Here is a 27,002-nt window from a genome sequence, read left to right as displayed (position 1 = left end):
AGTAATTTTGAAAAACAAAGTATAGAGCTAGAGCAACTTACTTTGGCAAATCTAAATCATAGACAACTTGGTCAACAATATCATTAGAATGGATCAACCTTTCAATATCCTGGAATATTTTTGTCCTGAAAGAAAAATAGACACGTAAAAAGAAAAGTTGGGCACAGTTATGCTAGGAGGGCAAAAACGATTACGGTATACATATACTGTATGTGATATCAATTTTAACAAAAAAGTACAGCAATGGTACTATTCTACTATTACTAGTAGAAACACTACTAAACAGCAGTTAACAACTGGCTGCTCTTTGGTAGTGCTGATGGTACTTAGTATTATTTAGTAATGATAATAAAGATCTTCATTTTATTTTTGGTGCATTGCCCTCTCTATAATAAATTCACCAAGAGGGGTAGTTTAATTAACAGTTTTCCCACAGCATAAGCCAGGCTTTATTCTTATACTTTATCTATGAAGTGTTTCTGAAATCAATTACTTACACTTACCTCTGAACACCGTAAGCTCTTTCTGAGATGTGCTCCTTAAATGTAGGAGCAATATGACCGAAATAATCGGGATAAGCCACCTCTGCATATCCAGGGACAGATTTGGTGTTTTTCACAGTCTCAATGTAGAGTTCAGGGTCATGTAAAGGAAGTAAGGCAGCTGTGTCTGGCACCTCTAAGACTCCCTGCTCCCCAGAAGAAAGGGAGCTACAGTCGTCGTCATGGTCAACTTCGCCCCTGAGGCTGCAGGAAAGAGATAAGTGGTCTTCTAAAGACCCACCATTTCTTGAGAGCTCCCGGCAGCTTTTATTACAGGTTGTGGAGCTCAATTCCATTTTATTTTTCTGTCCATTTACACAAGGTGAATTACAGCACTTGTTTGAAGAAGTCTCCCCATCTAGGGACAACCGCTCCATTTCCCTGACTAACTCATGCTTCAGGCACTGGGTAAGCAAGAGATTATTTGCACCAGAATTATTTGCATCTTCTTTTACGATTTCAATGTTTTCCAAATCCACAAGTCCTGGAGACATTTCAGGACCTCCTGCATGAGTAACAGTATTTACAAGCTGTTGTTTTTTTTGCTCTCCCTTGGTAAACTTCGTTTCCTTTTTGGTGGAGCTGAGGTCTATGGAAGACTCTTCCCCCGCTGTGGGAACAACAATTGGGCCAGATGACTTTGGTTCCAGCACTGTTGGGTTTGCAAAGCTGAATCCCTACAATACAGAAGGGCAGTGTGACTATCCACTTTCAGATCACAGCTCTTCAGAAAAATACAGCAGGTTAGGTGCTCTTTCTTCTACCATAATATCAATTGCATGAGATGATTTTCAACAAAATACACACAGAACAACTTCTTTAAAATGCCAAAGAATTACTCGTGCACATCAAAATAAGGAATATGCAGTTCCTGCACCCTTAGTGTCTTCTTCACACTGGAATTTGAATGAATATCTTCTACATTTAGAAACACCTCATTCACTTTGATTGTGACACACGTTGGCACACACAGTTACAGTACAGTTTCTTTTAATTCTAACAATTAAAACAATACATGTGGCTTGAATATGCTGTCTATGCAGGTTTTGCGTTTCAAATCGCATACAATTTCTCCTAAAATACTAAACACGTCAGGACACTGGCCATACTGTATTATACCTCAGCTCTGCTCTTTCCACGTGTGTCAAGTGGAAAACCTTCTTAATCTTCTTGTTCTATTCAGATATGTTACCTCAAAATTTTCCTTTGCTACAAGCTTATTAATTTTATCCCCACATAAAGGTCTTTTCTAATTTAGATTATTTTTATTATTATTTCTTATTTCTATTTTGTCAATATTGATCATCAATAAATATATCTTCTTGTACATGTGCAGCATAAGAGGGAGCTGTGTAGCACAGTGGGTAAGTCTCTGGACACATGACTGATGGATTGTGGATTCATGTCCCTGTAGCAGACACTGCTGTTACAGGTAAGCTCTGCATTGGACTGCATCTAGATAGGAGAGTCACGTGTTCGCCATTCGCTTATACCATGCAAATAGGGAAACCATGGAAATCAGGATAAACTTTGGACTGATGGGCCACTGTGGCCCGAATACACACCTACCTACATTTCTAAGAGTAATTTCACTTCTGAAATGCATTTTTACTGGTTTGTTAACTTGATTAGATTTGTAATTATTGTTATGAATGCCTTATAATAGCAGGATATATTGCACAGGATACTAACAGAATGGTTCCGTTTATATTTTCACCAGTTAATTAGCAGGTATTTGGATGACACAATATCCTGTATGCATTCTAAAAACTCTGGCATATCACTCCAAGCAACACTAGGCCATCAACACTAAGCTAGCTGCCAGCTGCTCATGGAATTTCCAGTCCTTTAATCATTAAAATCTCTTAAGGTTTTAAAGACAGTTCTGGTTCTTGACCCTGGTTCTAAGCCAATGCACAACATGTCAAAGCAAAAAAAATATAGTACTGACATCTTGTGGAATTTACTGTATGATGCATTAAAACTTGTAATTTAGGTAAGATTAAATTTAAAAATACATACTATAAAATAAGATCATAGCTACACAACAGGTAAACAATTCAGTTGTAGTATTAAGAGCAATACATACTTGAAAGTCTTCAGTGAGTTCTGGAAAAAAGCGCTCATACATTTTTAGCTCTTCAAGTGGTCGACTAAGGTCCTGCTTTGGACACAATTTATTGATATCAGTTTCAATATCATCATTCTAGGGAGAGAGGAAAGAACATATATGGTTTGTAATGACCAAAACAAAAATTCTCAACTTGAGCAAATCAGGAAACTAACAGAAGATGAATTTGAAAATAGCCCACAAAAAGTTCAAAATTGAAAATATTAAAAATGCTGAAGATTCTTAGAATGGTAGTACCTAGCACGACTTTTGCTCTTAGTTAAGACCAATCAAATTCAAAACATAAATAATGCATCAAAAAGTGAATTACTGCTTTTTCTGCAAGGGTAGCTTCTTCCAGCATTAATTAAAAATGTGAGTTTTAGACTGTATTCACATGCATTGGTTTTGAAAATAGTAACATCGCATTTTAAGATTTAAAAAGGAATTTTGTTTTTTCACTACCGAGCTTGTACATTCTCTATGTTACCTTTCTTTGTTGTGTCCTTTTTTGCCATTTCATTTCTGGTAAAATCGATTCATGAAATACAACATTAGTTGTGAAAGTGGATGTAACGACCAATTAAATACATCTAAAGGTTTATGCTATTTTGTTTTTCGTTTTAATAGCTAATGCCTATCAGTAAAAGCTTTTCTGTATATAGGACATGCAGATGACCTGTGTACCATGTAATAAAGGTTAAAACAATAAAAGAAGCAGATGTTATTAGGAGTACTCAGAATGGATGATGTGCTTTGAAAATAGAAACAGTAAAGCTGTGACTCAGAATCAAACCAGTGATTGAAAAGGCAATAACAAAACATGACAAATGAGAAGAGAGCAGGTGCATTTCATATTTCTTAAAATAACCTCACAGTACATATGTCACATGTCTGACAATAAATTTCCCATGAATAAATCAAAACTTTCAGATAAGCAACACTGCATGTATAAACTCATGGGCACTACCAGACGCAAGGAGAATCAATGGCATTCAACATGTAGTATGAACAGTGGAACTTTTGAAATACACAAAATAATACTAATAACAATAACTAACAAATATAATAATGGAGGTTTGCTCTGTCTAATATGAGACCTGTTGGGCTTAATTTTTTTGTGAGTGTAATTAATACCTATTTCTGATTTGAACTCTTGCCCTCCTCTTGTATTTTATTATACTTAATTTCATGGTTTAACAAGTAAACTCAAAATAACACCAATCTGCATGAGCTGACTGCATTGGTGCCTGAAAAAGTATTATACATGGAAATAATGGGCAGCACAGTGGTGAGCATTTCTGCCTCGTGGCGCTGGGGTCCCAGGTGGAGTTCCTGGGGTGGTGTCTGTGTGGAGTTTGCATGTTTTCTCCGTGTTCATGTGGGGTTTCTCCCACAGTCCAAAGACAGGCTGGTATGTAAACTGGCTTCAGTACAATTGGCCCTGGTGTGAATGTGTGAGTGTTTGTGTCTGTCTGTGCCCTGTGATGGATCCTGCCCAGGGTATATGCTGCTTTGCGCCCCAATGCTTCCTGGGCTTCTCCGGGCTACCGTGACCCTGCATTGTATAACTGCTTACTGAAAGAGATGTGTGACATGAAAGATAAACCATGAAAATGCAGATTATCGTTGAAGTCCTGTGATTGGCAAATTATATGATTGATTTTCCTGTCTATTCACATGCTCACTGCACCTGCAAATTTTGGTCCTTTTCATCATCTTCGTTCTCAGTATCATTTTCATTGTCAGCTTCTGTTTCATCATTATCATCGCTTTCGTCCACTACATCATCCACTATCAATAGAACACACCAACGTTATCATCTGTATTCTCTGGTAAGGAAGTCAGTGCTGTTTAGTCACATGTATGGAGAATGCACGAGATCAGCCTTTTTTGTAATTTACTGTTGGGTCAGAAAAGCAAGTGTTCTTTTGCAGTTTAAACATAAGTTTAATGAACTACATGATAGCTCATACCTTTAGTTTAAAAGAAATCAGATTAAAAAGACATTGCTAAGTATCTATCAAATGTAAAACAGATCTCAGCTAATTCTCTGTGTACTGACACTATATGCCTCACTCATACATACAAAACTCTTTGTTGATTGAAAACTGCAGGCCATTTTGCTAACGGCACTTCAAGAAACAGTCTATCGTCACTTTACAAAAAGAATTACAGACGTCTAGCAAACAGCCTGTCTGTGAAGAATAAAATAACTTAAAAGGAACCTAGAACACAGTATATCTCATTTGCAGAATTAAACACCAGGTTTGACTGAACATGAGCTGCAACTTGTCAGAGAGGTGCCTGTGCAGTAGAAAACAGAAACGGCATAGAAAACTGCTAAAAGTAAAGAAAGAAGGCATTCAAATGTTATATTCTAAGTCAAAAGGGAAATTCTGTCATTTAAGTCCTGACAATCACTTTTCCTACCCTCTGGAGGTAAACTGTAGAGCTGTGCCACAGGGCCACTGGCTGGAATCATGGGGAGTTGGAAGTTGAACACACTCTTTATTGTTGGAACTGGAAGTCGGTTCTTGGGGAAACACTTTCTCATAATAAGGCTTGACGTGTTAGTCAGCGGGTCCAGTGTCCTCACTGGAAGGCACTCCTAATTGATAACAACAACATCATCAACAATACTAATAATCCAATAATGGCAGCGCGATGCATAAAAATCAAAAGCACAATATATTCTCTGAGTCTCATAGATAAGTATAAAGTACATACAAAAGCCTAAACTAAACTTAACTTCAGTAATAATAACTAAACATTGTTAAAGGTTCTTTTTTTTAATTCTTTTCCTTTTGAACGTGACAGTAATCCACTATACTTTGTCCAAGCTTTTAGTCACATTACTTTTTTGTCTCATGAAAAATGATTTTTCCTTTGAGGTGTGAAGAAAGGATTGTCTTTTGGCAGGATTTCAGAAACACTGGAAACTCCTTTTTGATAAAATAAAAACTTGAAGGTAAAAGCAGTTCTTAAAGGCTGAATGGCTTCTATACTGTTTACAAAACGTGCAAAGGAAATGTGAATAATCCGAAAAGGAGAGTAAAGGACAAGAATTCATTTCATTAACATTCACTAAACTCATCAGTACACTGTAATCCTGCTTCTGAACTGTTTTTTTGTTTGATGCCAAAAGTATTTTTTTTCAAATCCAATCTCATAATTTGAGGATGAAACTTATTATGCACTTCAATAAGGCTGTTATTGTTTTTCTGAAAACACAACACTGACACTTAAAAAAGCCATTTCATGTCATTTTTGACTCTGAGAAAGGGTATGCACTAGAGACCACATTGAGGATTTTCAGAAAAACACAAAAAGGACAAACTCAGAAATACAATAAAGGAACACAAGAGTGTTCCTTTATTGTATTCCTGTATTACCATCTGACAATATTTTTGCTCTTGATTGCGACAGTCTTTCCAATGAATGACATTGTAATAGAATATCAATAAACTGTGAAGGATAATACTCAAATCACTGATGAAATTAATGTTGAGTGCTCTGTAAAAGAATTGGAAGAATAGGGTAGGGATCATGCAAATAAGGACTTCCTGGTAATTAAATCAGATGCACTAAAAACAATGACACCTGAAACACATATAATTATAGAAGAAAAATAACACCTTAAATGCACTGTCCCTTCTGCAATGAAAAAAGCCAAACCATAACACAGGAAAACAAAGATACAAGCATGGTGCCTAAAAACAATGAGTGCAATTCAATTAAAAGGAGAGGAAAGAGTGAATGGTTATTTTGTTTCCACCTCCCTTTCTTTCATTTAAATGAAGAGGGAATAACATACTAGTAAATATCTAGTAGAATACCTCATATAATTAAAAGCATAAGGTGATATTAAATTAAAATTAAGTGGGTAAACTGAATATGCTATGATTTGTCAAGAATGATGATGTCCAAGAAATAAAGTAATTCATTTGTGGAAATGAACAATGAAAATACTATTTAATATATGACCACATATTACTTTAACTGAAACAAAAAAGGTTAATTTGACTATAAATCCACTTTCTAATATCCCATTGAACCACATTGTTACAACTTTAGCTGACTAGGAAGCGTCTCTTAGATTTTAGATAAGGTTTGTGACACTTGGCAGAGTAAACACTTCTAGCTTCATACAGTAGCAGAGAGGATGTTTGTTGAGAAGTGGGGGGTCCCTTGATCAGAAATCATTGTAAAGTATACAGTACCTCGGAATATCTAGTTCAGTTGTGGGGTAATTGTCAATGAACAGTACAGAAGTACAAAATATAAAATCACATTAAGAGCACATCGAGAAAACAAAAAAGGAAATGACAAGAAGCAGGGGAGACATGTTGGAACATGAAGCTTGCGCCAGACATAAGCCCCTACTTTAAGATCATCCAAACAAAACCCGACTGGAGCTAAGCATTTGATCGTTGCTAGAGAGAGCCTGCTATTCCATGCATGTCATTCCTGCTGAGAGTGCATTTTTAGAATAGGGAGATAGGCTCCCATTTATTTTGTGGCATCTAAGCTGCAGAGAAAGAGACTTAACTGCAGGCTGTACTGTATTTATTTAGAAAGGCAGCTTATCTCTTATTTTGCCTCTGTAGCCATTAAGAGTTTAATACTTAGAAGTTTGGGGGGAGGGGGGGTTTGGGGAGTAATTAGGATGTTATGCCTCTGAAATGCCTAGTTTGCAGATAGTGTAAACACAGTAACTTGTTTGTAGTCTGTGTCTTGTCATTTTAACAAATATTTGTTTAACCAAGTACAACAGCCGCTATATTCTGGAGAAATCACGTGTTTGGGGTTATGAGAAATTATTTCCCTTATCGATTGAACCACTCAGGTCATATCCTAATTTTCACCATTTTCATAACCCCCCCATCTGTAACAATATTTTAGACTTTCCAAGTTCTTCTGTGTTTTGTGGAATAGATCACAGATTTAAAAATGTATATAAAAAATTCAGAATTGGTATTTTACAAAAAATATCTAAGATGCAATAAATGCTTTTTAATGAACATACTGACAAGAGCATCTCAAATATCACAGCAAAAGCTATGAAGCAGAAGATGAGATACCATTATATCTATATAATCTTTAACACAACGCCATACATAACATACAGTATAATGTAATATTTAAATACATATGAAGTATATAAGAATATGGTACTTTATGTCATTAAGAATAAATTTTCATTTTTGGTTCAGAATAAACTCACAAAAGACAATTATTAGTAGTGGGTATTTTTAATTAACTCCAACAAAATGGCTTTTGGAGACTGGAGTATTTAATTGCACAACTGATTTTTTTTACAAAATAACACCATGCATGAATCACTGATGGTCAGTGTGTGCACTCCAGAGGTACTTCCCTAGCTAACTGCAAGTTCTGATTACAGTGTCTGCTCATATTGTATGAATTTCTGCCTACAAACTCCTTTTTTGGTCGACATTTTGGTTCATCTTGCTGCTAAAGGATATTTGGTGAACACTCTGGTGATGGACAGAAAGCATGAGCATCACCCAATTTCTGTGCTTCTATAGCATGCAGCTCAACTTTGTGCAGACAGAACTTTTTATCAAACATCAGATGTCAATATGCTAAAGAGTTGGTGTCCTAATTTACAGCAACTAATTTTGTGCAACAGTGCTTATATTAATGTATAAGGACTAAAGTGAATTTACACTATAATAACTTACAAATAATTCATTATTCACCAATAATTTAATACCAGACATAGCTAAAATTTTCCTGTTGGCGATAATGGACCTGGAAAGGACCACATTTCTAAAAAAGTTTCCTTATTTGTTATCTTACATGCAATGCAAAATTACAGTACTTTTTTTAGTTCATACGGGGGCATAAAAAAAGTACCCGACAGCATACAGTACGACTACAGCATTGAATGGTGTTTGTGAACTACAGTGTGCAGAACACCCCCATTCCAATACTTTAAGTGTAACAATATAAACTGTTACATCATTTACTGATTTAACTATTTTCTGGCAGCCTGACCCTAATGCAACACCAGGTGCGTTCCCAGCTTCACATTTACATAGTTCACAGTGGGGAGTAAAGGATAGCAAAGGAATCACCCTTTAGATAACAATCAGGATGACATACCTGCAGCCAGTACCTTGGTGTAACACAATAATTGTAATAACAAAGTCCTTAGTCACATACATTTGCCTTAATGTCACAAATACATTACTTAAGGCTATCCAAAAAAAAGATTGACCCCAATATTTAAATACGTAGTTAACTCACTGTAGACGTGCTGTACAAAATCCTCATGCCATCTGCATCAATGAATGCCTTCCTACCCAGCTTGATGTTCGTGATGTTTTTGATGCAGCCCAAAATGCCCTTCCGGATGAGCATGTGCCTGTGTCGGGTGTCATGTCTGTGCCAGTCCTGGTAAATTGCCAGCAGCGAAGGGACATACCCCTTGTCTACTGCCCTTCGTGCATTCGTTTCTGGAACGCAAGACACACACACACACAAAGCACAACAATGATACATTCTCCGTAAAAAGTAATAAGATTATCAATACAAATAATTCTTAGACAAATCAAAGATTTCACTCCAACAATGCAAGTTGCAGTGACTTATGCTAACAATAAGCTTGCTTATATTAATCAATTTACTATCAATGGGACACGAGCATTATTATAAAATAACATCTATTTCTTTTTTATATTGTGAAGTGATGTAAGCAGAAAATACAAATGAGCTAGCGTCCATATTATCTCTAAAATATTTCTAGAATAACTGATTAAGTCAAATGCATAGTGTGACGAGCAAGCAGATTGGCTCTCTTAAATATCACACGAGAAAGGCAAGAACTATTGGCTGAAATAATTTAAAAAATAGAATTCATGTCTTTTTGTTTTAATCAGCAGACAATTTACTGCTAAAGTTTATAACATTAACTCACCCTTTCTGTTGTTGCCAAACACAAAACCTAGGCTTTTTAGTCATGTTGTGCAATCTTTAAAGCATGAGAAATTACTATGCATTCATGCTCCAGTTTTTGTTGTGTCTGTGCTTGTCTTGCACATTGAGCAAGGCAAATTTTCTGTGTCATGCTCAAGATTTTGCTGAACATATGTAAACATAGCCAATCTTGCAGATTATTGAGAGGCACATCTTTTCATTGACAAAACTCTGAAGAAAATGGAACCTAAGATACTCACTTGACTTCAACAAAGCTGCTAATGTATCCAGGGTAACTCTGTTAAAACAAACATTGGCATTTAAAAAGTTAAAAGCTTTTTTACATAGAAAATAAATGTTAATACATTTCACTGGATGCATACAGACATTTGTTCACTGAGACAGCATGAAACTCTTTTCACTTTTTAATTATCATACACTGTAGCATGGGAATCTAATACGTACTTCAAAAGGCTTGTATTCTTTTTGCTGAAGGGACCAATTATTTTAAACATCAGCTCCACAACGCCATTCTTGCCCAATGATACTGCATTCACAGCTGAATTAAAAAAGAAAACAATACTGTTTTGACCGAACTCTGTAATATTGTGAAAAAATTGTAGATTTTTTAATATCTAAACACTGACATACAGTACTTACAAATTTGACATACAGTACTTACAGTTGCTTGAATATACTCTCAAAACCTGCAGGCATGGCAAAATGAGCTTGTAGTTCTGCAAATTGTGCTTCAGAAGGTTTAATGTTATATTTAGTGCTCCGTTTATTCTGGCCTTGATGCCAAATTTTTTATCTGTACAAAAGACAAGAAACAGAATGCAGTAACAAACAAAAACAATGTCAAGTTAGATAATTATTATATCATAATCCCTTCATATTGCTAGAGTCTCAGGTCAAAAAACTAATTCAGAATATTTTTAAAAGCTACCTTATGTTTATTTTGAGGACAAATGACATACCCATGCATGGGACTTAATATTCTTAACCCACAAGAAACCAAAAAAAGCAAGATGTGCTGAACAGCATACTCTTGTACAGAATCAGCCCATTAAATACAGATGATCAGGAGAAGCTTTTTTAGCTGACTGCAATGTTACAAGATATCCACTAGAGTTCACTGTAACACTTCATTTGGATGAACACTTTAGGCCTCAAGAAAACTAAACGGGATCTTCTTTCAAACAGTGCAAGAGTTTCTGAAGATAAAACATTAGGGTTCGAGTTGCTACAGTAGGAATGGAATTCTTCATCCTTTTAATATTTCAAATTCCCCAACCAAAAAGGAAATGTACATTTTAATAGTAAATCAATTGCTTGCGATTGAAGAAGGTAAGGTAAAAGGTTACTTAATATTGCAACTCAGCTGCAATATTTACCATAGTGGTAACGGTGAACTGAAAATATCTGATTTCAATATAAATGTCAACTGTGCATAATGAAACTTACACTGAAACCTGAAGATCACGCATTAATCAAGGAACATATAAGTACTATGTTATTTAGCCTGAAGTCCAACTAAACCCATACAGATACAGAGCTACTTCTGCTGCTGCTGCTTCAGCCCTGTCATTTCGTAACCATTTTGAGCTTTCATCAGTATTTTCAGTTCTAAGTCTGTGACCTGTTATACTGCTGTACTTAAGCTCACACTTGGTCCACACTCACTCATACAGTGCAATTACTGTGTCATACAGTATCGTTATTTCCAGGGCTTCTGCGCATGATCTATGAATGCTTTTCCTAAAGCTAATTTTCCATTACCTTTTAGTCCCACTTTGGCCAGGATGGAGTGCAGCTGCACCATGAGCTCCTCGCTGGGGGGGGACTCTTTGCTGGCACTGAGCAGCAGCTGCAGGAGGACGTTGGTTCCTCCCTTCGACACCAGTACTCCAACTCTCCTGCCACTACCTGTCAAAGACACAGCTGCCATCACACCACCAGTAGGTCTGAAAGCTTTCCCAGAAATTGCCCGCAGATAAAGAAATCACACAAGCAAACAATAAAGCAAGGCAGGTCAAGGGACAAGCATATCACTCAAACTGAGAATGCAAGCTCTAGCAATCTGTGGGATACATCTGCGAGGTACTATTACTTTTTCTGTTTTAAAAATAAAGAAAAACATACAGTTCGGGACAGGTAGTTGTACACCATAGCCATGAAGGCTATCTAAATACCATCTATTCTGTTTTAGTTCACATTTTTGAATGCCAAGCAATACTTTTGGAAAAAGAAACATTAGGTCAAACTGAGCAGATGCATTTTGGAAAAATTAAAATCACGTCTGCAGTACACTAAGTTAACTAAATAGCCTTCAAGTGAGACCTGCCTCAGATTCTGGTACCAAGTGCACTTCAAATATTAAGACTTTTTTAATTAGACTGAAATACATTTAAAAGGGAATACTGTATAAGAGGCCTGGCATTGATACCATGCAAAATAATTAAAATATTGCATATTATACAAACCCACTTTTTCCAGTGTTTCAGTAACTATTTCAAACACTGCACTGTACTGCACAGTGTTTTGCAAACAAAGATTCTTTTGATTTTCTTTTTTGCAAATGTCTATACACACAAGATTAGAAAGCTCAATAAGTGATCAAATAACCAGCTGATTTTTGTAAAAGCTGGTTTGCATTGTATGTACGGTACTTACCTAATGAGACCAATTCATTTAGAATGCAGAGAACATTCAGTACAGTCTGATGGTCCCGAGTACTCTATCAAAGACAAAAAGCATGCCTGTGTATTAGATTTCCCCCAAACACTAAGAAACATACTATGCTGTCAAATTAAACTGGCAATGTACAGAAACCACATTTCAGTACCTACGGTACATGATGTGATTTATACGTCATAAAAATAATGTATGTCATTTTGCAAAGCACCAAAAGCCAGGGGTGGGTGGGCACCAGGAGGTGTGGCATGCCATGACACCACACTATAGGCCTTTGCATGTCCTTCCTTACTGGGTTGGAAGTTTTAAAACGAACAAATTGCAAATGTGCATACTTTATCTTAATCTAGCCATGCATGCATTAACCATGACTGGAAAATCAACTGCTGTCTGTGAAAACTTTTTTATAGGTATTGTACATTATATGTCGATACAAGTGTCTGAGCTGTGTATGTTGGGAACATATCTCATACTAATTACACCATCCCTTATGGACATCAATTCCCCTTTATCAATCATTTTTACTTAGGAACATATCCTGAACATACTGTATAATGGTGACTGTCAATATACTGTATACCGAAGAGTGCTAACTGCTTAGCACTGTGTAACATTCTAACATTTAATTAACACTGTGCTTACTTTTTCTGTGGTTTTATTGTTGTTTAATGCGACTGTTTAAAGTGCCGTTTGCATTTTAAGCAGATGTAATTGTAAGGCTCTTTGGTCAAAACCGTGTGCCTATTGAATAAATGAAAAATGTACTGAATAAATATAAATGAGAAAATATTTTGAAGGTTGAATGATTAAAGTGAGTAGAATCTAAAAATGTTCTGGATCTCATAAAAAGAGACATTTTATCCATTGCAGTGAGTATTTTCCATTAAAGGAATTATAATAATTTTAAAAGTTTTAAAACAAAAAAGTAAAGTCAGTTTATTTAATGTTATCCTGAGTCCTGTGCAGATCACTGACAAGGATTTTTCAGTGAAACGTACACATTAGACACCACTTAACATGCTGCAACGCATCACGTATCAATATAGACTTTACACAAAATTAACATAATAAATGCATGTTGTTACACAAAATTATAACATTATTGAAATATATTTCAATATATTAATAATAATAATGAACATGTTACATATACGAACAAATGTTATATATATAAGTATTATATAATTTAAATATATTAGTAAATATATACTTAATTCTAAGGCATCTCAATGTAAACACAAGATGAAACAACTTACTACAAATAAGAATCCGAGTGCATTTTATTCACAACACTAACACAAATGCGGCTGCCTTGCTCAGTCTTTACACACAGGACTGGGGGTGCTGTCTTCTTGTGTTTCGATTCACTTAAGTTCTACACTAAGAGTATGTTTGTTCTATTTGTTTTCTCCTCATGGAGGAAAAAAAAACCCAAAATGTCACATTGCAGACAAAGAAACATAACTGGATGATGGTGTGACACCATACTCAGATTATGTTCTTATACTGTGACAACTGTAATAATTGGACCACAGTTAAAGAGAAATCAACTTCACAGGTAGGCTATTTCATAACATCAATAAATGAAAAGCTATTGCATGTGAATGGAAAGAATATCATAAAAGATCAATAACAGCTATACCATTCAATACCTCGATATTTCACTCTAACAGAAGTGTTTTAGTCATATGGTAGTCTTTGTTTTAAGTTGGCAAGCCTTTTTCTCTACAGCTTTGCAAAGCTATGGGCCAGTTCAGCAGTGCTTTTTCACAGAATGTTGATCCCTACAGTGTTCCTGCATCTCAACACATAAAACGGGGTCAAAAACCCTGGCCCTGGCCTCTGTGGAAACATATGCAAAATGTTTTAGATGATGAAACAATTAATGATGAAACAATTCATACACTATTGGTAGATCTAATGAGTGAAGACATTTAAAAGGTTCTAATATTTTAATCTTCAAAGGGAAATGAAGGTCAAACATTCACATTACAATGATCTAATTTGAGGAAATTACCTCTAATGTTGACAAGATCACTTCCATTCCACTGGAACCCTTGGCCATTACTTCTTTTCTTGTTTTCTCTAAAAGGCAATTTAATAAAAAGAGTACAGATAAGCAATAGGGTCTTAGAGCAATATATTAAAACTGGATATTTGCTATTCTAGGAAAACACTAGGCTTCATCAAACCACTGCCACAAATATCATGGTACTATGATGACGGGCGCAACACTGCTATCAGGTTATTAGTCCAGTATACAGGGTTATGCAATACAATTCTGAATATCTCAGAATAACATCTTCCATTTAAAAACTACATGGTACAGTGCTATGACTAACTTTATTAAACATTTTCATACATCTCACATTTTGTGAGATATTACAGAATGTACTCATATACTGTAACTTAAATAAATTATCCAAGGATTGCACAAGAATACTAAAGCCATCTGTTCAATAGCACCACAGTGACTTTTATTAGAGATTTTACTAGAAACCATTTCGTACTTTTATAAAAAAAAAATGTTTTTCTTTGCCTAAAAAGACCCAAAAAAAAGTCCACAAAAAATGATTCTGAGCAAATTCTGGGATCAAAAGTCAACAGTAAGAACAACTTAAACTCTGGGTTCCAGCTAAAACTCAGGATTGTATAAACTAAAAAAATCATTATTTAGTTTTTCAAAGGATTAGACCAAAATTCTCTCTTTACGCATACTAATTCAAGTAATATATTTCAGATCAAATGCAAGTTAGGTAGAATTTGAAAGAAATGATCATAAATAACAAGACATTTCATGTCTTCTGACAAATACGATCACTTCCAATGTTGACATGGTACTGGTATCATGGTAACCCATGGTCTTAATTAAACCACTGTAAATTTACATCACTCTTCATGCTTTCAGAATCTCCACAAAATTCAATACAAAACCCATTTATCACAAGGTTTCATGAAGAATGAATTTTGGACACTATGTTCATCCATTTTCTGTCTACTAGTCCTGGTAAGGGTTTCACACTATGCCATTCATTACAAATATTGTATGCTGAGAAAAGCACTGTGATGCAGGCTGCTAACAAAGAATAAACCCTCATTTAAAAAGCAGCTCTGTAAACTTGCAGGTGTTCATTATGTGCCTGAGTGTGAACCACTAGACACTTTACTTAAGCTCTCCAGGCGCTGTCCAGTGAGTTTCAAATAGAAGAGTTCAGGTGTATACCATGGAGAGGAACTCTTGAAAGAAACTAAGTGAGTTTTAAGGGTAGAGAGTTTATCCAAATTACAAGTCAACACAGTGTTAAATTACTGACTAGGTCAGCTGACAAAGATGAACAAGGAGGGAATTAAGGATAGCATTAGAGAAATCAGTGTGGTTCACAGATTTCAGATTTCTAAAACAAATTGTGTGTACATCTCGCTAAAGAAAAGGGAACACAGACATCAAATAACACTCCCTTTTGATCACCAATCTGGCCAGAAGCACAGACCAGATCAAGGGTGCGACCACAGATGTGGGTGGGACAGTTTACCAGTCGAGTGAGATCAAGGCAGTCCGAAGTGGATAAAATAAAAAATCAGAAGCAAAGGTGCAGGCCAGCGAGTCAACAAGAATACTAAAATCACCAAGTATAAATACTGGGCAGCTCATAGTGTTGTCAACAGTTCAGATAGTTCAGATAAAAACACAGGACAGGAGGCCAATAAACAAGTAAAATAAACAATGGAGTGCAGCCACACAGCTTAAGAGCTAGGTATTTAAAGGATATCAAAGGATAAAAAAAAGTCACATATTTAACATAAGATCTTGTTACCGACATTAAGGCTCTACATAATCCGACTCCATCATGCATCTCCGAACTCCCTCAAATTTACACTTCCTCCCTCCATTCAGTTAAAGCTGGTCCCTTGCTCATTGTACCTAGGACAAAATCTTGGGGACTGTGCTTCTTTTGTGCTGCGCCATCGTTATGGAATTCCCTTCTTTAGGCTCTTTGACAGACAAAATCTTCTTTTCCTAGGCCCTTTTACAGTTCATTCTGTATGTTCTTGTTTCATGTGTCTTTACTTTTTATTGCATTTTTTATCTTTTTCTTCTTCAACACTCTGTACAGTGTCCTTGAGTTTTGAATGGTTATTATTATTATATAACCCTTTATGTACAGCGAGTGGAAGGTCTTGAATGACTCAGGCTTCACTGTAATTTGAGAACTATACTTAAACTGCAATCTTCATTATTATTGCTAATATGATTAAACTAGCAGTAAACATCTGATGTTATCCTGTGAAATAAATTGGCACGGTCAGCCTTGTGGTTTTTATTCTCCTTTCCAAACAATTAGAAATTACAAACCTAACTTCCCCCAGAAAGCACATAAATTGTACCTGTCTTTCACTTGCAAACTAAATCTCTGTTCAGGTCTGTGTACAAAATTACACCACAAAGAAGAATAAGAAAGTCGATGACAAACTAAAAGACTTAAGAAAACTGGGGAAAAAAAAGATATCTAAAATATTTATTCACTTGGGATTTAAATCTCCACTACCATTAAATCTCCATTTTGTTGCTTCTGGCCTCTGCCCCAAACTCTCATAATTACTCTCATGAAAGTAACATAATTCTTTGCCCCCTTCTGAATCATCCATTTAGACCAAGACATCAGAAATGAAGTGCTTGGCTTCACAGTGAACAGCTGCGCACAGAAAAATATGTCCTTCAGTGAATGGAATGAAGTCAGCTACAGTAGGTGTTCTTGAGGTTACAATGACCTGACCTCTTCAAGTTACAAGGTTACTGCAAGCACCAGTCCTTATTAAAGGTGATGTCTACTCCCTGACTGATATTAAAGCACTGTCTTAATCCTAGACTTCCACTGTGAAAAGAAGTGTCTGGTTTGATGATCCATGTCAGAGAATGTACAGTATGTGTGCAACAAAAAAGAAAAGTTTCAGCTCCCCAGACCAGCTCAATATAATAATAATAATAAAATAATAATAATAATAATAATAATAATAACAACAACAATTGCTTACACTTATATAGCGCTTTTCTGGACACTCCACTCAAAACGCTTTAGGTAATGGGGACTCCCCTCCACCACCATCAATGTGCAGCCTCCACCTGGATGATGCGACGGCAGCCATAGTGCGCCAGAACGCTCACCACACATCAGCTATCAGTGGGGAGGAGAGCAGAGTAATGAAGCCAATTCGTAGATTGGGATTATTAGGAGGCCATGATTGGTAAGGGCCAATGGGAAATTTGGCCAGGACACCGGGGTTACACCCCTACTCTTTTCGAGAAACACCCTGGGATTTTTAATGACCAAAGAGAGTCAGGACCTCGGTTTTACATCTCATCCGAAGGACGGGCGCCTGTTTACAGTAGAGTGTCCCTGTCACTATACGGGGCATTAGGACCAACATGGACCGCAGGGTGAGCGCCCCGTTTTTGGCCCCACTAACATCTCTTCCAGCAGCAACCTTAGTTTTTCTCAGGAGGTCTCTTATCCAGGTACTGACCAGACTCACACCTCCTGATCTTCAGTGGGTTATCTAATATATATGGGTTAAAAATATATAACAACTGTGTTATTTGAATGTATCTGGTTTTTCCAGGGAAATGCAAGAACCCACTCTCAGTACATGGATGTTGCTCTGCCTTTTCTAAGTATACGTATAATCAGTTATAACAATAAAATAAATGTTAAATGTGGTAAAAGCACAACTCCAAGTCATTTTCCTAATTTTACTGATATATAATGTACAGTATACACTAAAACTACATGATGGATAATATCATGACTTGGTGTTGATTACATTTATTTATATCTACTGTATATAAATATAAACAGATATATAGTTTCAGATATACTGTATAGTTATTGATAGTATATCTAATCTGCAAAACAAAATATACAAGTAGTTCATTTGCTGGCATAATACAAATAATTTCCATAATTCACTGGAAATTTAAACATACATAATAAGATTTTGTTCTAATTATTGAAATAATTTAAAAATGCAAACAACAATAACCCTTAAAGATAAAAACAATATTGTATAATACAGTATAATAATAGTATTATTATAGGATAAGCTAAAGTACTTCACTGTAACTATACATTCATACAAAACAAACATTCTTTACATTCTTTAGTAATATTTTTTCAAATTTTAATTGTTAAAACACAATTCTAAACTCATGAATACCTGGACAAGTTCAAAATAAAACACATTCCCTGATGCTCACTGCCGCAAATCAAGCCGTCATTGGTGCTGTACTTTTGATATTGGATGAGTCTTCACTTCCCGTACAGAATTTTCAAGCCAATCAGTATTGATCTGCATGTGTGGTCTGACTGTACGTAGAAATGGGATGTATCTTAATTTATCTTGCTAAAGGTACATCTTTTATTGTTCAAACATTAAAAGAATGCACAGGTATGCATACTAGAATTGTTTTCACAAAAAACATTTAGATGCTGCTTCATGCAAGATAAAAAAGCAGATATTTTGAGGTTTCTGCTGGCAAATACAACCATATTAACTCCTAAATGCAGCATATTAAGGTTAATGTTAATGTTAACGTCTAGTTATACTGATATTCCAAGGAAGAGAAACAAAATACACCTCTCGGGCCTTTACTCTATGTGTAAATAATTTCTACAGTTCACAGCAAGTATGCACTGATTGGAATGCGGTAACAAATCACCAACCTTTACTAATTACTTTTGTTTCTCATTTACTGCTGTCCTTACCATGTTTCTTTTGCTCTCCTAGTGTCTGGTATCTGGAAGAACTTAATGCTCGATTTGACAAGTAGTCCATTTCTGAAAGCAATGAAGGCTGACTGTGTCAGGATAACTTTAACATCAGTCCACAGTACAGTAAAGCTGTAGATGTCAGCACCATTAAGAACTGACCCCTCCTTTTTGAAAATGGGAAAGTCGTACACCCACACTGAATTGCAGGAGTGCAAAAACACAGAGTGCTAGGCAAGCTGAAACCTGGCAGCTGATGTTTGTATGTGTAAAGGCAACTGGAAACCTAAAGCAACCAAATACAGAAGTGTTTCATATAATCAATGCTCCACTCTTTCGAGCTATGTATTTAGAAACATAGATGGATACATAAATAGTAAGATATGCATCTGTGCTTGCATTTTGTGGCACGGCAGGAGGTAGAGATGCCTCAGAGTAACCAGAAAAGGCAAGGATAAAGTATAGCTCCCAAAACGCTTAGTGATCACCTGACAGGGTAATAGTGTAAAGCAGGAAGAACAATAAGTACCCAGATACTTCAGACTGGCAGAAGAGCACTACCAGGTTCGCACTGACTGTCGGGAAGATGAAGGTGAGAGGCAAAAGAAACAGAGAAAAAACAGTGAGACAGAAAGATCCTTGGGTGAAGAAAAGCGGTCACTAGCCACAGGGTTTTGAGAGGAAGTCAAGAGAGACTGAAGGGACAGAAAAAAATGAAAAAAAGCATGTTGGCAAAAAAATGTATTTATTACTTTGTTGTGTTGAAAGCATGTTATTTTCCATACAGCTGTATTTATACTGAACTGAACTAAAGCAATGAGCCAGTGCTCTAAATAGACAGACAGGCTTTTGTACAGATTTATTTTAATCAAATAAAAATACCACTGTGCCCACTTGAAACTCAGTCTTTGAGATGCAGCTTTCACCTCTTCAATTCTTAAAGAGTCTCTTTGGTTTGACCAGCACCCCGGCAGCAGGCTTTCAAATGTCTGTGCATAACAGAACTGGATTGAGCTAGAAAAATGAAGGAGTATCTGAGGACCTTTAAACAAGGTATTGAAGCTTTGCAATGGCCTTACTGCAGGAAGGTAGTTGGTGACCGAGACAGGAGCCAAAACCTTCAGACAAGGAACTGAAAAGGGAGAAACTGTCTTTACCATAATCCAAGAGAATAGAAGCAAAAGAAGAAAGACAATTTCAGAGGCTGGCTGCAGCACAACAGGCAGGGAAGCAGCTGAAGTCAAAGCTGTATTTCCCAGAAGGGAAGACCTGCAATTCCTACCACATGAAAAAAAGGAACAAGAGTCAAGGTTTTTGTTTGAACCACAGAGAGAGGAAGAGAGGCCACTGCCACTATGACCATGATTCAAACCAGACTGGGAGAAGGTCCCACTGAGACTAAATTTGGCCAGAGAGGAATAATGTTGTGTTGCCCCAGAGACCCCTGAAATAGGGAAAGAGAACAAACATTTTCCTGAATTCCCCAAAGTAGGAATCGAAAAGACACGGAAACCCACATAGTATACTGTGTTACAGTTACCGTAGTTAACTTGAGAATACACTACCAAGAGAGTGTCTGAAAAAGTGTAGATACTGTACCAAATCCATCAGCTAAGAGGCATATCCTGAACGGTGCACAGCTGTAAAGACCAGACTGATGTACGGACCCCCTTTTGCCCTTCTCTTTGGCACTTTACTCTACGGGTAAAGGTAGCACAGATGACTCCTCCTTAGAACCATTCTTACTGTGCGGGCCAGTCCACTTGACAAAAAACCTGTGGATTTTTTCAAAACAACTCACTATCTCTACATATAATAGAGATGGACTAATCAACTACATATAATGGTTCATAAAGGTATTATAAACTTGGCTTGAAACAAAGGTTATTTACTTTAACTATATTGCTAGAAGGTAAAATAACTAAATAAATGTAGGAAATACATGGTTCTATGTCTTGAATTTTCCTTTGTTTGCCTAATTAATCAACTTGGATTAATCAACTACATACAGTATAATGGTTCATAAAGGTATTATAAACTTTGCCTTGAAACAAAGGTTATTTACTTTAACTATATTGCTAGAAGGTAAAAAAATTCCACCTATTTCTAGCATTCTAGCTTCCTTAGGGCTCAAAACATCACTGCAGTACTAAGATGAAACACCAACACCAAGTTATCAAACAATCTGACCACAGGCAGTTTTCAAAATTACCCCAAGTCTTAAATTACCCCAAGTAAATAATAAAAACATTCATCCTTCATCTACAATATGTTAGCACAGTTGGTACATCTCCCCCCCACCTTTCCCATCCCCCATGTGGATGATGACTTCACTGTGATGCAAACGGATTCAAAATTGATGGCTTATGTTTCACATCATGAGCTTTCATTTTTACAGCCTGCACATAGAAGCAATAGATCACATAGCACAGAGCTCATACACCGTTCACACATACCAGTAAAATAATTTTAAAGCATTTCCTTTTATAATTCATTTTAACCCCTGATTCCTTTCTAGATTTGCTGTCAATAAAAAGATCAGTTTGGAAGCCAGCCCTGCAGAGCCTGACATCCAATTGGGATGTATCTAGACTGAGCCGCACTAACACAAGGCACTAGCTCTTCCTTCTGCTTGGCTGGGAGTGATTCTAACACCAGCTAATAAAAGACCTAGTGAAAGAAGTTATCATCAGGTGCTGAATTAGCTAGCAAGCACAGCACATGTGAAAGCTGCCATGGAGAGGACAAAGTGGCAAAAAATAGCAAGAGGGCAGGCAGAAGCAGGGTCAGTGCAGAGGTCATGAATTGGCAAGGAAGGTTCAGATATCATTCCCCACAGGGCAGTAAACTGAGCAGACTGCACGGCAAGCATCAGTCAGGGGATCCTATTTCACCACATGCGACAGCAGTCAAAACGTTTCCATCACCTCCCGCCAAACTACACAGACATGCCACTTGAGAGCAGCTTCCTTCACAGACTGGAAACAGTCATTTTTACAACCTTGGAACTGTACCCATGTGAAAATCGGTATGGATATCATCTAAAAGACATTTTTTTCATATGTAACCTTCTTCTATTTAAGTGTTTCCCTGTGAAGTTGAAACAGCAGCCACCCCAAAGGCACATTATAAAGCAAGAACGTCTTGAGGTTTTTTCCCCACATTCTCTTTTATGTGCTGTTTTAAATGCAGCAGGGTTGCACAGCATATGCAGCAGTTTATTTTTGTGATTTTATTGGCTACTAGAAATGGACTCAAGCAGTCCTCCGCATCAACTGTGTGCAGTACAATACACCTGCCTCCAAAGATTAGAGCTAAGTGTAACAGGGACCCCTGCTGGCCAAAGGTCTACATGCCTACATGCTTTCCAGCATGAAGACCAAGTCAACAAACCCACTAATGGGGAACTTCCTCCTTACTAGAAGCAGTGCGTCTCAAATTGATATATTGATCCTGGACGTCAAATAATTGGAATCCTGAAACATTAATGCACAATGCATGCATCCCAAAAATGTAGCTCACAACATGGATGTATTCCAGTATAACACTCTTTCCTAGGATGTAATATAGGGACTAATTGTGGTCTGACAGACACGGTATTGCAGTTCAAAGATGAGCTTTCTCTTAACAGGACAGACCACTACAAACCAGAAAGGTGAACCACAGGAAAAGTATACCCAGTTCAGGGTGGAAACAACTGGGATCTTCTCACTCATTACTTTACCTTGCGTTTGGATGAGATGAAGGATCTTGGATGTGATATGTCTTGCATTTTCCACATCCAGTGCCACCGGCTCTGCATTTATTTTCTCAAGCTGGGCAAGGAGAGTAAGTACCCTGGAGTTACTGGGGACTCTGGAATAAAGCACACAAAGCGTCACATTGTTTTTGAAGCAATATGATTCAAAAAACCTTATTGGCAGCAACCAGCTTTGAAAATAAAGCAGATTTTTTTTAAAAATTTGAAACATTTTGAACCTAACATTTTCTCACGAATCCATTAAAAATATATTTTTTTAGGCATCATTATAACTTGTAGTGAGTTTGATGCCGTATTTCGAGTAAATAATGAACAGGTACAGTGTAAAGGTGTATCCTGCCTTGTGCCAGAATATGCATGAAAATAAATAAATGTAGGAAATGCATGGGTCTATATCTTGAATGTTCCTTTATTTGCCTAATCAACTTGGACAAAAACGTTTTTAACATCTTCACAGTGAAACAGTCTGCTTAGTTAATTGCATGCTATTGCATGGAAATAGGGGCAACTGTATCAAGGTTGTAGTATAACTTAACTTTCTTGAAAATCAGACGCAACTTGGTACACAAGCTACTTAAATTATGTAGCCAGCGGGTTTTTTTTCTTGAAAGGACAGATGTCTCTGTATGAAAATGATTTTTAACACTTCATAAGCCCAGAGTGATCAGAATGCAGTTGGCAGTTATTTTGAACACTAAGCACATGCATACTGCAATTTCCTTCACGGGATCAATAAAGTATCTATCTATCTACTGAGAACTGGAAAGGTGACCAGAAATATGATAAATGCAGCAAATTATTTTGCTTTTATTAGAGTGCACTGAAAAATACGGCTTAAATAGCCAGGTTAAATCACAGCTAAAATCCATGCTTCTGTGTAGTTAAATTGTATACCAGACCCCTAAGGATTCACTCAGCAAAGAGGATATACTGTAGGTAATTTCAGACAAGTTAATTCTACAAAGGTTTAGACCTAGCCTGAAACATAACTTATCTTGTCAGAAGCATCAACACAGAAAGCTTCAGCGGAAACTGTTGTAACACATTAGCCTGTATAAATCTTAGTGTAAGCTAACACGTTACAGTCACCATAATGTAATTCAACACAATGCCTGATATTCAGAATGAGAAAATAACTAGCACTGAAGAGATTAAAATGTCTTTATTTTTCTAAAGATAGGACTCCATTAAACAAAAAAGCTTTCTGAGGATTGTACCCTTTTATGCTTTGTAACATGACTGGAAATTTTCCACAAAGAAACACTGCCAAATATGTTTGTAAATTTCTTACAGGTGTTTAAAAAGCCTGTTTGAATCACAGTGATTCAACTGGGATAGCGGTAAACACAGTAAATTCGCACAGCATTAATACAGGCCAAAGATCGTACTTATGCAACAGAGATTTTATAAAACTGCATAGAAATTAGTGGAAACAAATTAAAATCAATTATATACTAAAGTAAAATGGAACAAAATTCTGAAGCACGTCCATATTTTTGACTAACGTCTAAGAGCCTTAGGCATAGTGCCTACAATGTGCTTAGCGGCAACAGTCACAATCAACATCTTTTCTGTCATTAATTTTGCTCACAGTTCTGCCTCTGAAGAATGCTTTCTGTATATTCACATCACTTCTTAGTATGACACAAGAGAATTAAGTTAATCGCGTTGAAGGAGAATATTAAAAGGTATGTGGGGAAAATGTAGCTACATTGAGCTTCTAATTTCCTACGTTTGCATTAGTTTTAAAATCAATTTAATTTCTGACTTGCACAGTCAAATGTAGACATTAGAATGAAATTCTGCTAAGCTGTCATCCCTACAGAGAAAGGCTCCATTTCTAAAACAACATAAATGAAACACAAGGACTGTGTTAAGCAAGTTTTTGTTTGTGTCACGGACGTCCAAAGGGACTAACCGTGGGGAGCAGGAGAACGGAAAAAGACCCATATGCGTAGCGGCGAGACGGGAAAAAGGCCCGAGCTCATAGTGCAAAGAGTTCAGGAATGTCGTATAGAAACCTATGCCCTCAGGGAGCGGACGTGGGGCGCCCTGGTGCTAGGCGGGTCTCAGGACATCCGAACGTCAATGCTGAGCGAGGACAGAGTGCAAGACCCGGAAATATATAGCCCAAGGGAAAGAGAGGGACAGGAAGGACAGCAGACCGGAAACTAGGGACAGGACAGAGAAGGAGCGCCCTCTGGCTGCAGAGGGCGTGACAGTTTGCTAGTAAAAAATAGTTTGTTATGTTATTTGTTCAGCAACCTGATACTCATCTTAATCTGACTACAAATTATCAGGAAATAATAGATCTGACTAGGATCTAAATCTACAAATTAAAGTGCCCATGTATATAAGGCTCTTTAAAAGGAACACTTAATAAGATGTATGAATAAATGTCTACACATTTTTCTTTCACAAGAAAAACTCAGGCTCTTGACAGTAAGCTCCAAATATAACCATTAAAGTAAACAACAGAACCAAAACAAAAATTCTTGCAGAAAGCGCTTGCATTTAAATTTATTATTAAGATTTACCATAACATTTCAATAAAATAATTATTTTGAAAATAAAAGGACCTTTTTGATATTCCCTAATAACATAAAGATATTCTCAGTGTTAAGAACAGTAAACATTCAAAGTTTGTCCTTATTTTGGTTTGTCAAGGGATAAGGTTTTGTCCCATATCTTATCCTGTATTTTAAGTCCCCTTATTTTTGTTATACACTACATACAAAAACTTAGTATATGGTATGATAATTTATGTATAACATTATAAGCAATAACAGAGCTTCAAGAAAGCTCCCCAAATTATACCGCACACTGGTCTGATCTAGCATTTCCAATCACACTAGAGGGCAGTATTACAAATGCATGATGATTGATTCAATTTTTATAATGAAAGGGGGCTTTTGAATTTACATTTACTTTCCTAACTCACGTGGGTGAGGCCATGACCAGTCTGTATTGTGAATATGAGTGTCAGATTCCAAATGCTGCACTACTGTACGTGAACATCTTACCTTTTCTACACTATTAGATTGGGTGTATTAAAAAGTATACACTTTAATTTATTGAATGTGAACCTTTCATTTGTTTAAATTTAGGTAAGCTCATCTGCTTCAGAACATAGCCTGTTGATATGTAAAGCAAAATATGTATATTTTGATAAAAAACAAAGGAGCCGACTGTGGATTGTTATAAATAGCCTAATGAACTTAAAGTAACAGACAGGGGAGAAGGTTTGCTCCTAACCATAGGGATGGTGTAGTCAGTCAGTTTAGCCAGCAGGAGAAAGTGGCTACTAAATCACAGTTTTTGGAACAAATGTTTGTTACAGGCTATAAAAAAGGACCTGCCAGAGAAACTGGCAGAATTTTCTTGATCATGCGTGCTGCTGCTGCGCCTCAACTTCAGTACTTAAATAAAGGCCTGATGATTGCTTCAGCTCTGTACCCTGGACCTTCTTTTCCCCAGTCTCCTGAAGAGGGTTAACCACACCTGTCTGCCTTCAAGCTGGTGTCAGCAGTGGGATTCTCAACAAGGTAAGGCATATTAATTTAGTTTTAAGGGTACCCCTGAGGAGACTGTCAGTCTGCCTTGCTGAGGATCAAGGGAGACAGGGTAGAACGAAGGAGACCCATAGTGACTATAAGAGGACTGTGAATATAGGCACTGGAAGAACCAGCAAGCCATTTGGAGAGTACTGGCCGTGACAGAGGGACCAAGTGGTAACTTACCTGCGTAGGTTTCTCGGTGGTGGGTTCAAGTACTGGATGTGACAGAGGTTTTCCTGGCAGCGAGTTAAGTGAATAGGGCATTGATGCTAAGACTGAGTAGTTCTATTGGATTGAAAAATTGCAAAAGGGATGGAAGTGAAGGGATAATTACTTTTTCTTTTATGTTTTCTTTCCTGTTTTGCTCAAGCAAGACTCCTGAAACCTTGGGTTGTGTCCAAAAAAAGTGTTTCTTATGAAAGTCTTTGAAAGCGTATGTGAAAATAACAAGATATGAATGGTGTGTATGTGAGTTGTATAGGCAAAAGTATCACACTGTGAGATGGCGAGAGACCCGTAGCTCAAGCAAAAGATTTGTAGAACAGTGGAAATTAAGTGAGGAGAAAATTATGAGTGTCCTGCTTCATGTAGTAGTCATGATAGCTGAGTTTTGGACATGGTATTACC

General features: G+C 36.8%; 1 protein-coding gene across 1 annotated transcript in view; it reads right to left on the bottom strand.

The window, feature by feature from the left end:
* Positions 1-27,002, bottom strand: part of agtpbp1 (ATP/GTP binding carboxypeptidase 1) — an 84,193-nt gene that overhangs the window by 43,750 nt on the left and 13,441 nt on the right. The window contains exons 3-15 of the mRNA XM_088911273.1: positions 22,783-22,913; positions 14,312-14,379; positions 12,274-12,337; positions 11,380-11,526; positions 10,280-10,411; positions 10,063-10,156; positions 9,858-9,895; positions 8,929-9,137; positions 5,086-5,263; positions 4,346-4,446; positions 2,632-2,748; positions 504-1,219; positions 42-125 (exon numbers count right to left, since the gene is read on the bottom strand). Coding sequence (XP_088767399.1) covers positions 42-125; positions 504-1,219; positions 2,632-2,748; positions 4,346-4,446; positions 5,086-5,263; positions 8,929-9,137; positions 9,858-9,895; positions 10,063-10,156; positions 10,280-10,411; positions 11,380-11,526; positions 12,274-12,337; positions 14,312-14,379; positions 22,783-22,913 — 2,079 coding nt within the window. The remainder of the gene's footprint in view (positions 1-41; positions 126-503; positions 1,220-2,631; positions 2,749-4,345; positions 4,447-5,085; positions 5,264-8,928; positions 9,138-9,857; positions 9,896-10,062; positions 10,157-10,279; positions 10,412-11,379; positions 11,527-12,273; positions 12,338-14,311; positions 14,380-22,782; positions 22,914-27,002) is intronic.

The sequence above is a fragment of the Atractosteus spatula genome, chromosome 3 (genome assembly GCF_055471065.1).
Source record: "Atractosteus spatula isolate fAtrSpa1 chromosome 3, fAtrSpa1.hap1, whole genome shotgun sequence".
NCBI classification, from domain to species: Eukaryota; Metazoa; Chordata; class Actinopteri; order Semionotiformes; family Lepisosteidae; genus Atractosteus; species Atractosteus spatula.
Note: the sequence above shows the minus strand (reverse complement) of the source record. Positions and strands in the feature narration are given on the sequence as shown.